The sequence below is a fragment of the Aureobasidium namibiae genome (genome assembly GCF_000721765.1).
Source record: "Aureobasidium namibiae CBS 147.97 unplaced genomic scaffold scaffold_4, whole genome shotgun sequence".
In the NCBI taxonomy this organism is placed as follows: Eukaryota; Fungi; Ascomycota; class Dothideomycetes; order Dothideales; family Saccotheciaceae; genus Aureobasidium; species Aureobasidium namibiae.
In genome coordinates, this window is record NW_013581205.1 from 357,660 (window position 1) to 370,308 (window position 12,649).

The window sequence follows — 12,649 nt, forward strand, 5'->3', positions numbered from 1 at the left end:
TGGTTGGGTGGCTTCACTAGGTAAGAGCTTCCAGCCACCCTTTGACCGACAGGCGTGTTGCATCAATTGTTCATCTGGTTTCCATACTACTCTTGGCATTGGATATCCAGGTTGAACATTGTTGTTGAGCAGGTTCAACGGGCACACGGAGCAAAGCGGAAACCCCGAGACGGATACATATCCGGAGGTTTTTGGTGACCGGCCCGGTGTGCGTCCGTATCAGTGGTTTTTGAATTCCGGCGCGCGCTGTGCGTATGCCTGGGCACGACGGCTGGCTGAGATGCGAGCTGAAGTTGCTGAGCAGGCTCGAAAGCCACATGGCGTTGACAGCAGCGCTAGAAAATTACATGTCGAACTGAAGTGTTCAGGAGGCTCACCATATGCTTCGGTTTGCAGTCGGCCAAACTTATGCAGGAGAAGGTTTTGAACGGGCGTTCCTTCTCGACACTGTTTGCCAGTGTTGACAGTGTACGACGTCCGCTCGGTCTCCTTGCCCAGACTGAGAAATCGATTTTTGGTTGATTCCATTCACCATTTCGGTCAATGCACACGCACTCTTCGAGAGCCAAGCAGTGTGCATATCAGGACCGGCAGATATTGATTGCAGAGCAGCATGCATAATCAAGGACGTCAGACGCAGCTGGAATACAGGGACCAGATGTTTCTAGGTTCTGCATCAAAAGGAAAGCAGATCCGGCTTACCAGCCTCCCCTCGTCTACGATAGCGCTTCGAGATGTCGGATGTGCAAGGGAGAGTCTGTGATCCAACACGAACTACACGACACGACGCACATCATAGCCTAATGTGTACAATACAGTTCGCAAATATAATGGTAGGGAGGCAGGATGTTGCAGATGCTCAGGAAGCTCTGAATCGCAGATATAAGATGTTCGCAGAAAGATACCACAAGCAGAGATAATCGACAGTGCTAGCGAAAGTGTAAATTTTGGCTTGAGTAGTTCTTACCGCGCCATGTTCTGCGATCCTAAGCACCCTCAACATGAGCAGGTTGCAGAGAATTTGGAATCGGTCATCGAGAGACACGGTCGAGTGACGCGGCAGTCGAAAGTGCAAGCTTGATCACACGAAGGAAGACGAGGCAGCCAGGATACAGAATTACACAGCTACAGGTCTACACAGAGGAAATGAAGAGCAGCTCCCAGGTCGATTGGGCAGAAGAGATTGGGACGCGTATTCTTAACCAGGTGGATCAGATCTACGACGTCGTCAAAAGATGAGCGTGTCGAGCCACAAAGACGGGCAGGGTCGTCTAGTTTGCATCAGATGAGGGGTCAAATCAAGCATACAGCCGAGACACAAGGCACGTGGATTGGGAGTTCCCTCAGACATGCTCTACATGTTCTACATGTTCAAACAGTGCATGAACAGAAACGATGGGTTTTGCAGTTCTGGGACTTGTCTCGCAGCAGAGTGAGAAGGAAGTGGTTGTGATATGACCGATCAACAATTGCCAGAAAGAGGAGCGGGTAGATCCGCATCTCTGTGGACGGCGGAGGCAAGGTCAGCAAAGCTTCGCGACTGCAGTTAATTATGTTTTGATGTTTCTGCAACGAGCAATTCTTCTACCATCCCTCAGCCGAATCTCTCCAATCCACAAGACATCAGTCTCCCTATTCACACGTCGATACATGTCAGCAGCGAAACGAGTCAAGATGTCAGGCCCTCTTATCGGAACCCACAGCGGCCACTTCCACGCCGACGAGGCCCTCGCCGTCTACCTGTTGCGCCTGCTGCCCACCTACTCCAACAGCACTCTCGTCCGCACCCGCGACCCCGAACAGCTTGCTCCCTGCCACACCGTGGTCGACGTCGGTGGTGTCTACGATGATGCCACCAAGCGCTACGATCACCACCAGCGCGAGTTCACCACCACCTTCCCCAACCACTCCACCAAGCTCTCGTCTGCCGGTCTCGTCTACATGCACTACGCCAAGGACATCATCAGCACTTGCACCGGTCTCGCCAAGGACTCTGCCGACGCCGAGCTACTCTACCAGAAGCTTTACGACGACTTCATCGAGGCCTTCGATGCCAACGACAACGGTGTTTCCGCCTACGACCCCAACGCCCTGCGCAAGGCTGGCATCGACAAGAAGTTCTCCGACCGTGGCTTCAGCATTGCCTCCGTTGTCAACCGCCTCAACTACTCGCACCCCTCCCCTGTCGCCGTAGCCAAGCACTCGCTCAGCACAGAGGGCGTCAGCACCGAAGGCGGCATCTCCGTCCCTCTGACCTCCGAGGGCGCCACAAAGTCTCCCGCCGAAGCACAAGCCGAGGAGGACGAGCGTTTCCTCAAGGCATCGCAGTTCTGTGGTGACCAATTCATCTCTGAGCTCATGGACAAGTTCCACTCGTGGTTGCCTGCCCGCGCTGTCGTCAAGGAGGCCTTTGGCGACCGCTTCAAGTACGACGACAAGGGTCGCATCATGGTTGTTCCTCACCGTCCTGAGGGCTGCCCCTGGGCTGACCACCTCTACGCTCTTGAGAAGGAGACTGGCACCGAGGGCTCTGTTCTTTATGTCCTGTTCGCCGAGAACGGCGAGCCCGACAGCAAGTGGCGCATTCGCTCCGTCAGCCGCGAGTCCGGCAGCTTCGAGAACCGCAAGGACATGCCCGATGCCTGGAAGGGTGTCAGAGACGAGGAGCTCAGCAAGGTCTCTGGTGTCCCCGGCTGTGTCTTTGTCCACGCTTCTGGTTTCATCGGTGGCAACAAGACTTTCGAGGGTGTTCTTGACATGGCAAAGAAGTCTGCTGATGCTTGAAGCAATGATGATTGAATGACGAAAAAGCGATTAACATCACGGGAAAAGGCGTTTGTTTTATTTTTGGCTCTGGTCAAATGATATCAGAAGATATCTAAAGGGGTAAAAGCCTCTTTTTCTTTGCATATTCCGGTACTCGGGATTTATTGTATATACTGTACAATCCATGTGGCACATCGTCACATCTTTTTTCATTCTGCTTTTGATGCCTTTCCACTCGCTCTATCCGATCCTGCTCTTGGGTCTTCAAAAGTTTTTTATCTTCTGATGCTCCAGGTGGATTGTCTGGTGTTTCCTCACTCGCTCTTTCCGTTGTACGTTTGCTCCCAGTCGAGTTTCTTTTGTGTGCTACAAGACTTTTGCGAGCTTTGCATATCTCACCCTTCGTTCACCGGTGGCATGTGCATAAGCTTGAGGATTGCACGATCGCTCTCTTGAGCAAGAGTGTAGCGCTATAGTAACTGGTGACAAGCGTTCCTTGTGGATCATGTCGTTTTATTTGCATATTCTTGTTTTCCCACGGGGGCTCTCTAATCGGAACTCCAGTTCTTGTCGCAAGACGAGAATGGAAACACTTGAACAAAAGCCTCAGTTTACCGTCAGCTGTTGCTTGTCGTCTTTGTAGGGTCAAAGTTTGATTTGAATAGAGTAACAGAACTTGACATGAGATATCAAGGAGAATCTGTGCTTTGTGTCAAACAGCCCCTTGCCTCTGCTTTGTGATCTTTAGATGGCTGTGGAGTCAGTATATCGATTGATGGACGTCATGTCATGTGTGCGTTTATGCGTTGTTCTGTAGGTTCCTCGCTGGCTGGCTCTTGACTATGGTTGCAGGGACCGTAGCTCCGGTGAAGGGCGCATTGAGAAATTCATATTGCTTCCCTCGTACGCTCTCCCCGTTCTCCGATAGCTCAGCTAGGTCATGGTGGATAGGTCAATTGATATGGAGGCAGTGAGTGGCACTTGAAAACGGCGAAAAAAGAAGCAACGAAATCGAATCTCGTTCTCATACGAAAAAAAGGAAGTAATCATACTACACTATGGGGTATCTCAATTATCGTAAACCTCATGCACTCGAACCAGTAAACCCTCGTATCCCCTGACCTCCGAGCAATCAATATACCTTCCGACGTCCTAGCAATGAACCACACCTTCCAGCATCCCTGATCCTTCTCCTTCTCATGCTTCTTGAACATCATCATCCTCTACCTCTAGTACGTCTAGTAGTAGCCCTGGGCTTGACAACTTCCTCCTCACTCTCCTCTTCCTCTTCCTCTTCTTGCTCTTCCATCTCTTCACCATCACCATCATCTTCAGTATGCGAAAAGTAAGGACTCTTGATTTCTTTCTTGATACCGTTTTTCTTGCGAGGAGAAATGACGACACGGGGTGAAGAGTAGCGTCCCTTGATCTTGGCTGGAGGTGCATCGTCTTCTGATGCATCTGTGAGATCCGAGAGGGAGGACTCTGCATCTTCGGCCGAGACTGAGGCTTCGTCTTCTTCAGATGAGGCGACGGTTACTTTGCTCTTTCTTGCTGGACGTTTGGGGGGAGCTTTCTGAGCTGGTTTTGCTTTTGCCTTTGCAGCAGCTTTGGGCTTTGCTTTTGGTTTGGCAGAAGCACGAGAATTGCGGCGTTGAGGTGGCGGTTCGTCGTCTTCGAGTTCTTCTTCGCTGTCTTCCTCCTCTTTGACTGGTTCAGCATCGGAAGACAGGGCTTGGCGGTGCGCAGCAGATGCCAGGGACATGGGTGCAAAGTGTGAGCTAGTAACTGGCTTCTTCTCGTCTTCGGCATCTTCGTCGTCGTCGAGTAGGAAGCCACCGCCCAATTCGACATCGGCGTCTTCTGTTTTGGTGTTGTCTTCATCTTCGTCTTCAGGCATGAAACCGCCACCGAGACTGAGTTCTGTGTCTTCGTCTTTTGTCTCGGCGGGTTTGTTGTCTTCCTCGTCTTCGTCGACTACGAAGCCACCACCCTCGGTCATCTCGTCTCGAGGTGCCTTTTTCTTCTTCTGCTTATCGCGGTTGACAAACGGATTGACCTCCTCGACTTCGTTAGGACGACCAGCATAATCTGATCTGATGCGTTCGACGATGCGCAAACCCATGAGGAATTTGCGCCATAGATGCAGGTTAGTAGCCTGTCTCTTGACGTCTTCTTTGCGTTTGCGTTCAGCTTCCTCAATCTCCCAAGCATCGATGACAGCATCTTCATTCTCGGCGGCAACAACCACACCAGTGATGACGGGAACAGCACGCTGTTTGCCAAACTCAAAGCCTGTGCATGCTTCGGCATAGTCAATATTGAGCTTTCTGCAGATCCTGGCAGTACTGCGAAGAGGAATGTGCACCGCACCCTTGGGTACCATCGATGGCACATACACGTCAATGTTGTTGTATGCGTTCTTGGGGATGACGCCGTTCTCAATGGGAGGAGGGATGATCCATTCGGTCTGATCGATACCGTACAGACCTTGCTTGAGCTTCTCACCGGTCTCGCGTTCAGCTTCTTCCATCTCACGCTTGCGCATGAGGGTGACGGCTCGTACAGGGACCATTTTCAGAGGCTGTTCGCCAACCTTAATCTGTCGGCCTTCTTTGTGCCATGATTCGACAGTCTTGCAGTTAACGACATCAGCTCGTCTGTAGACAGGCTCTGACTTCTCCTTGTCGCCCTTGCCAGATGTGAATGTCCTGACTTGTTTTGCTTCGGGAAGAATGGCTTCTTCACGACGAAGATGACGTTCAAGCACAAATTCAGCGCTTTGTTTGTACCATTGCAATGATTCGGTGGCAACTTTGGCCTTTTCGGTTGCTGGCTTGAAAGGCTTGAGATCGGTAGATTCTTCGACGTCGTCTGCTGCAGTGCGCTTGTTTTGAGGGCGAACAAAAGGTGACATGATACGTTTGAAGAAATCGTAGTCCTCGGTCTTGATCACCTTACCACGCTTGTTGAGAACAGGAATCTTCTCGACCGGCATACGGAAGCCTTTCGTACGACCAGGTAATTGATGCTTCTTCAAGTAGCGAACGGTGACATCTTTGCAAGTGGCGTCCTGATTGTGAGCGATGACATAGCAGATGACCTGTCTGACCTGATCGGCACGCTTGCCTCGAGGCTCGAATGTAGATAGCAACTCTTGGGTACTTGCGACAGTAGATAGTACAATGGAGTCGACAGGGATCCAAGTGTTTGATACAGGAGAAAGTACCTCTGTCCAGTAATGAGGATATGCCAGATCACGATCGTACTTCTTGCTGTTCTTTGGTGGAGGTGCAGGAGTGATGTCGATTACTGAAGCGTCATCATCGTCGGCGTCTGATGGCACACTCGAGAGCTCACTAGACTCTTCTTCGACCGCAGCACTTTTGGACTTTCGAGTCGATTTGCGAGCCGGCTTCTTGGCTTTCGATTTTGATTTGGGCTTTGGAGATTCGACGAGACTTTCGTCATCAGAGATCTCGACAGGATTCGTCGACGTAGTTTGAGGCTGCTTCTTGATCTCACCTTCATCGAATTTGGTCCAACCAAAGCCCGCAGGTTGCAGACTGGCAATCATTCTAGACTCGATGCCAATCGCTCTGATCAATGCGGTAAACAGCTGAGCACCAACATCTCGCGAGCCTCGACATTCTTTGGCACACTTGCGAAACTCTTGGATGTTCTCGATGCGTTCACCGTGACGTTCGAAGTTGGATTTGTTCTTAGCCCAGGCCTTGATCTCGTAGGTGATGAGTCGCTGAGGCAGATGACCTTGCTTGCGTATGCCAGGAGCAGTGATATGGAAGCGTTTTCTCCAGTATGCAGTCAAGACTTTGAGTAGCCTGAGCAGCGGGTCTCCAGCACTGAGATTGGGCACGCCGGGCTCGAGTCTGTCCGCGTCTTGTCCCCAATCTCGGGCTTTGCTATTTCCCTTGCTCTTTCCCTTTTGCTTCTTCTTTGGCGGTGGCTGCTTCATGCCCATGTTGATTTTCCAGCGATCGATCTCGTCTTTGACGCCTTGACTCAAGCTGTCTAGAAGAATCTTGTGCAATTCATTGTCATTGAGCCATGCGTTGCGGACGGCGTTGTGGAAGAGTAGAGTCTGGACGTGGATGCAATGTGCTCGGATACGAGCCTGGCGCTCTCGTTTTGATGGGCCTTTCTTAGCCTTTGCTTGTTGCTCAGCAGCAGCGACAGCGGCGACACTGCCGTCTTCGTTGATGGATATGTTGATGTCTTGGATAGCACTGTCGTCGTCGTCGTCGGCGACTTTGGTCTCGGCCGCCGGAATAGCATCCTCCCAGTCCATGTCTTCGCCATCATCCTGCTCTTTCGGTGCTTCCTTCATTGGCACATCTTCAAAGTCATGGTCGTCGTCTTCAGAGGAGGTAGCATCGTCGTCATCTTCGTCGTCGCTGTCGCCTTTGCCAACGCTTGCAAAGAAGTTCTTAGCCTCTTCAGCGGTGGCCTTGGTGGTCAGAGTATCGATTGCATCAAAGACGCTGCTCTTGGGCTTTGTAGGGTTTGTGGGTTTCTGGTCGACTGCAGCTTTCTTGCCACGAGCAGTCTCTCTTCGTTTGGCGGGTGGAGCTTCGGGCGATGGTGAGCGCCTTTTGCGCGGAACGAACGGAGGCATCTATCGCATCAATTGTGTGTGACAGGAACAGTGGCGAGAGGTCTGGGATAGAGAGAAGGTGCAGAGACAGAACAATAATGTTTCCACTTTGGTGCTGGGACCTGCAGCTCATTGACGTCACCCGACACGTTCGCAACACGACAGACGCGATCTCGAAATTTGAGCAGAAGAAGAAACAATCATTCCTTCACCTTGACGACATTATTGACATGGCTGGGCATGATTTCGCCCATGCAGACGCCATAGCAGACTGTGTTCTCACTGCCTTTGACGCTCTGCCTGCACATCGGAAACCCAGACTGCCCTCTTCAGGCCTCAAGCCGGGTCGTAGAGAATGGGTCCCACTAGCAGGCATTGTTCTCGAAAACAGTCAGGGCACTTTGACATGCGCTGCTCTAGCTACTGGCATGAAATGCCTGCCTCGTGACAAGATACAAGCTCTAGGCGGCAATGTCGTGCACGACAGTCATGCTGAGATTCTGGCTCTGCGGGCCTTCAATCGCTTCCTTCTAGATCAGTCTGCTTTGCTATGTGCTGACCCTTCTGCTGACAATCTCCTCCAATCATCCTCTGCACATCACTCCTTCACAATCAATCCACAGACCACAATCCACATGTATTGTAGCGAGGCTCCTTGCGGTGATGCCAGCATGGAACTCACCATGGCTCAACAGGACGATCAATCTCCTTGGACAAGCACATCTGTAGCCGAGCCCGACGACTTGTTCGGAAGAGGCTACTTCGGAACCTTGGGTGTAGTGCGTCGCAAACCTGCTCGTCCAGATGCTCCTCCCACCTGGTCAAAGTCATGCTCCGACAAACTCGCCCTCAAGCAATACACATCTGTGCTGTCCGCCGTCAGCTCCTTGTTGATACATCCAGAAAACGCATATATCCACACTCTTGTCATGCCTCGGAGCCAAGTGGTCCCCGAAGCCTGCGATAGAGCTTTCGGTCTCAATGGACGTCTGTCAGCATTGCAACATATATCCTCTGGTCGATTTGCTTTTCGTCCTTTCACCATTCGCCCAACGACCCGCGAGTTTGCATTCAGCCGCCGAATTGCAGATCCATCCACTACCTCAATCGTACCATCAAACATCTCTTCCCTGACATACGGTCCTAAGCAAGAGACGCTCATCAACGGCTCGCTCCAGGGAAGGAAGCAAGGTGATCCGAGAGGAGCTTCTGCCGTCTCCAGGCGCTCAATGTGGGCTCTGGCGCTGCGGACCGCTGCCTTACTGGCGCAGCCTGCTCTCATTGCTGCGCTAGACGTAAAGTCCTACGCGGACGTCAAGCGCAGCAAACTGCTAGCTGACCGGGAAGCGGCAAAGCACACAGCCAGAGACACATCACTACGAGGCTGGAAGAGGAACGTTGGCGATGACGAGTGGTCCTTGTCAGAACCGAAGTCTTCTCAATGATGAGGGATATACATCTCGGCATCAGACAACCGTCTTGAAGCCAGATGCGAGGTCGTTTCTTCTCGGCTTCCAGGAGACATTGAAATCTGTTTCGGCTACCGGTACAGTAGACCAACCGGTGAACATCTTGGGGATTCGGCTCCGGCACATGATTCCTTCCCTGCCGAAAGAACCGGTCAACACATACCTGTAGATACACAATGATGCCTTTTGCATCAATGTTTTGCATTCCACGAGCGGTCGGAACAACACGGCTCTCATGCACCCATTTCAAGATTATCATCTCAAAAGTCTAGCACGCTTGCACATTCCACATTGCTCCTGCTCAATCTGATGTTACGAGAGACTGCATCAACAAACAGTTACGCATTACAATAAATCGATCGCATACTACCTGATATTCATGAGGCTCAAGAGTCGTGACCCGGGCCTTCTCTAGCTTCATTAGTACTGCCCATCTAGAGTAAAGGTGCCCGTCTTGGTGACCAAGTACTCGTTGACGGCCACATCCTTGCCAGACTCCTTTCCATAGCCACTCTCTTTGATGCCTCCAAATGGCGACTCGGCAGCAGAAGAATTACCTACAAGCATCAAAGTCAGCTCACCAAAAGCTCTTCCCAGCGCAAACCCAAGAGAACTTACCAGTGTTGATACCAATCATACCCGCCTCCAAATTCTCAAACAACCTCCACGTCCTATCCACATCCTTGGTGAAGAAATAACTAGCCAACCCCATACTGGTATCATTGGCGGCTTTCACCACCTCCTCCTCAGTCTCAAACGCAAACAACGCAAGCACAGGTGCAAAAGTCTCTTCACTCGCAATCAACATTTTCCCATTCGCGTTTCCAATAATCGCTGGCTCGAAAAAGAAGCCCTCGGTGTCTTTTGCGCGGGCCCCACTTCCCAGCAACAATTTTCCACCATGAGATAGAGCGTCGTTGACTTGGGACTCGGCCTTGTCGAGGCCGCGAGGAGTGGTTACGGGACCTAGGGTTGTGGAGGGGGAGCTGCCGTGGCCCATGGTGAGGGATTTGGTTTTTGAGATGAGGATGTCGCTGAATTTTGCATAGATGGATTTCTGGATGTAGACGCGATTGGCGGTTATGCAGGCTTGGCCTGCGTGGCGCCACTTCAAGGCCATCAGTGCTAGATTTGCTTAGTGAACGATACTCTTTGGGGATTGGAGGAAGTATACCGTTAGCCGCGTGCTCTAGATCTGCGTCTTCGAAGACTAAAAACGGGCAGAGGCCTCCTAGCTCAAGTGTAACTTTCTTCAATCCATCGCTGCAGATCTTGGCTACGAGTTTGCCTACGCGGGTGCTGCCTGTAAAGGTGACTTTCTTGACGAGCTCATGTCGGCACAAGGCTTCAGACAGCGAAGGCGTGTTGTCGAGACTGGTCGTCAAGACGTTGAATACACCGGGTGGGAAGCCTGCTTGCAGAGCGAGGTATCCCAATGTCAAGACAGAGAACGGGGTCTCAGGAGATGGCTTGACGATCATGGTACAGCCTGCGGCCAGGGCTGCTCCCGCCTTACGGAGGATCATTGCCTGAGAGCGAGGAGTACAGTCAGCAGAGTTCTGTGGGAGCACGGGTGTGATACTCATGCAACGAGCCAGCTCACAGATCGACCATGACATCGACAAGATGGCCCTCTGTCCGCCATCTCATCGTGCTCAATCGAATTTGCAAGACTAGCTCGCCCAATACGTTCAGACTCACGATAGGGAAGTTCCATGGCGTAAGTGCTACAGCAACACCAATGGGTTGTTTGATGGTGAAGACACGGCGCCCAGGTGCTGCGGGTGTAGAAACTGTGCCTTGAATTCTCTCGGCTTCTCCTGCAAACCACCTTGTGTAGAGTCAGCTACCGACAGACACATATGATTCCGGCATGCTATCAGCGGACTCACCAGGTGAAGCCCAGAGCGTAGTCAAGTTCTCCCTGACTCTCAGCGATCGGTTTGCCAGTCTCGTAAGTCACGATCTTGGCGATATCATCTCTGTGCTCTCGAATAAGTGCATCCCATTTCAACAGCCATTGAGCTCTGGTCCTTGGGTTAACCTTGCGATAAGATTCGAAAGCTGTGTGAGCTGCCTGGACAGTCTTGTCTACATCATCAGGTCCATTGTCAGGGGCAGTAGCCCAAGTCTTGCCAGTGCCAGGATCTGTACTCGAATGTTAGCCATTGATAGCATCACTCAAAGCAATGGACAAACATACCGACAACATCAAAGCGCTTTTTGGACTGGGCTTCCTGCCACTCGCCATTGACGAGAGAATTATCACGCCATATGTCCTTGTTGTTTAACTGGTTGACAGTCGATTAGCTATATGTACGTCAGCAATCGGGAGGTCTGCCTGCAATCGTACCTCGAAAGGTAGCTCCGACGCCATGGCTGCTATATCAAGCTTTCTAGCTCAGTTCCTGCAACAACAATTGCTTTTTTTTTCTGTCAGATAAGACCAAAACCTCACGATAAGAGAGACGAGGGGATTTTGCAGAAGAAAGCAAGAAAACAAAAATAGATGAAATTGAATAATGCGTATATTGCTCAATGACATTGATGGCATTTGTGAGGGGTCGTTGTTACCGCGGATGAGCACCATGCGGGGTTCAGCCTTGGAGGGGTGCCGCCGCCAGGGGAGCTTCGAGCTGTCAAAAAACACATCACTTTCCTTCTATGCAGACGCCTCTGTCGTACGTGGCTGACAATGAGCTGCATCCTCAGATAACATCGCAGGATCATCGCAAAACGGTGAGAAAATAAAGTGCTGTTGGTGTGTGTGTGGATGATCGGCATCATCGAAGGGTAAGATGCATGTTTCCATATGAGCCGTCCTTCCACCCGGATGCTTGGTTTCTGAAGCATGTCTACGTGTGTCAGTTGCGAGTTTTGGTAAACATGAGTGTGACTGTAATGTCAAAGTAGGTGTAAAAAGGTACGTATCTTGTTGTTCTTTGACAACAAATAATGTCGATCTTGGTACGCCGTAGAATAGAAAGCATTGGTTCTGCTGAATTTTATAAGTATCGCCTTTTCTCACTTCAGTAACAATCATCGATTCTAATGTTGTAGAGGTCATCGGTTTGCGAGATTTGCTTTGTGTTGTTGTGGGAGTCGTCGCGTGTGCTTGAAGCACCAAAAGTGTCTTGGTAGAGCAGTGCTGGACGTCCAGAGACCACCTTGTCAATGTCGTTAGCTGACCTGGTCTGGACCTTTCGTTGCTTGGTCGCTTGTCATCACAAGTTCTATGGCAGAGATATAAAGTTTCTTGTGCTGTTCCAAGATTGACTCTGTCGACATCCTCAACTCCCTCAAATGGTGAAGAGGTAAGAGTCGTGTCAATGTCTTGAACCGCGATAGATTTGTCAAAGGTAAGACGCTGGGGTGGCGAGAAAGAAGCTCATCCTACAATAATTTTACCAGTTGCAGCGTCTGGCGAAGTCATGTCCTCCACACGGTATGACTCTTCGAGGAATCGGTGCATAATCGGAGAGGTCGTCTGCAGCCAAGACCTCCTTCTTCAACTCTTGCAATACCTAGCTTCCGTATAGCTTTTCCTCTTTCATGCAGCAATGTCTCGAAGAGCATTCGGTAGAGCTCTAGTACAGCACATTCGGACCCTTGGAATGACCGGTTCGTGGTGCAGTATGCAATATCAGGGAACTTGATTACCAATATACAGTCCATCCAGTGTAAGTCTCGAGACGTGCAGAGATGGAGAGAGGATGTCCTCGGTTATTCCTTGATTGTTGGACCATCAGAATACAGGAACATTCTGGAGTTTCTGGTGTATGAAGTTGGAAAGTCCACG

The 12,649-nt window shown here is 50.9% G+C and overlaps 4 protein-coding genes across 4 annotated transcripts; 2 read left to right on the forward strand and 2 right to left on the reverse strand.

Moving 5' to 3' along the window:
• Window positions 1–1,650: 1,650 nt before the first annotated feature.
• On the forward strand, window positions 1,651–2,784 carry M436DRAFT_40946 (MYG1 protein-like protein; the record flags this gene model as incomplete). Its single annotated transcript, XM_013573982.1, has 2 exons — window positions 1,651–2,184; window positions 2,275–2,784. 2 exons carry the CDS (start codon window positions 1,651–1,653, stop codon window positions 2,782–2,784), a joined length of 1,044 nt encoding a protein of 347 aa, XP_013429436.1.
• A 1,198-nt stretch (window positions 2,785–3,982) lies between these two features.
• On the reverse strand, window positions 3,983–7,402 carry M436DRAFT_79739 (Rad4-domain-containing protein; the record flags this gene model as incomplete). Its single annotated transcript, XM_013574391.1, has 1 exon — window positions 3,983–7,402. One exon carries the CDS (start codon window positions 7,400–7,402, stop codon window positions 3,983–3,985), a length of 3,420 nt encoding a protein of 1,139 aa, XP_013429845.1.
• Window positions 7,403–7,809: 407 nt separating this feature from the next.
• On the forward strand, window positions 7,810–8,826 carry M436DRAFT_41391 (uncharacterized protein; the record flags this gene model as incomplete). Its single annotated transcript, XM_013574062.1, has 1 exon — window positions 7,810–8,826. One exon carries the CDS (start codon window positions 7,810–7,812, stop codon window positions 8,824–8,826), a length of 1,017 nt encoding a protein of 338 aa, XP_013429516.1.
• Window positions 8,827–9,270: 444 nt separating this feature from the next.
• M436DRAFT_42062 (aldehyde dehydrogenase) lies at window positions 9,271–11,227 on the reverse strand (the record flags this gene model as incomplete). Its single annotated transcript, XM_013574182.1, has 7 exons — window positions 9,271–9,407; window positions 9,469–9,975; window positions 10,025–10,379; window positions 10,552–10,681; window positions 10,743–10,998; window positions 11,054–11,141; window positions 11,204–11,227. 7 exons carry the CDS (start codon window positions 11,225–11,227, stop codon window positions 9,271–9,273), a joined length of 1,497 nt encoding a protein of 498 aa, XP_013429636.1.
• Between the last annotated feature and the right edge of the window lie 1,422 nt (window positions 11,228–12,649).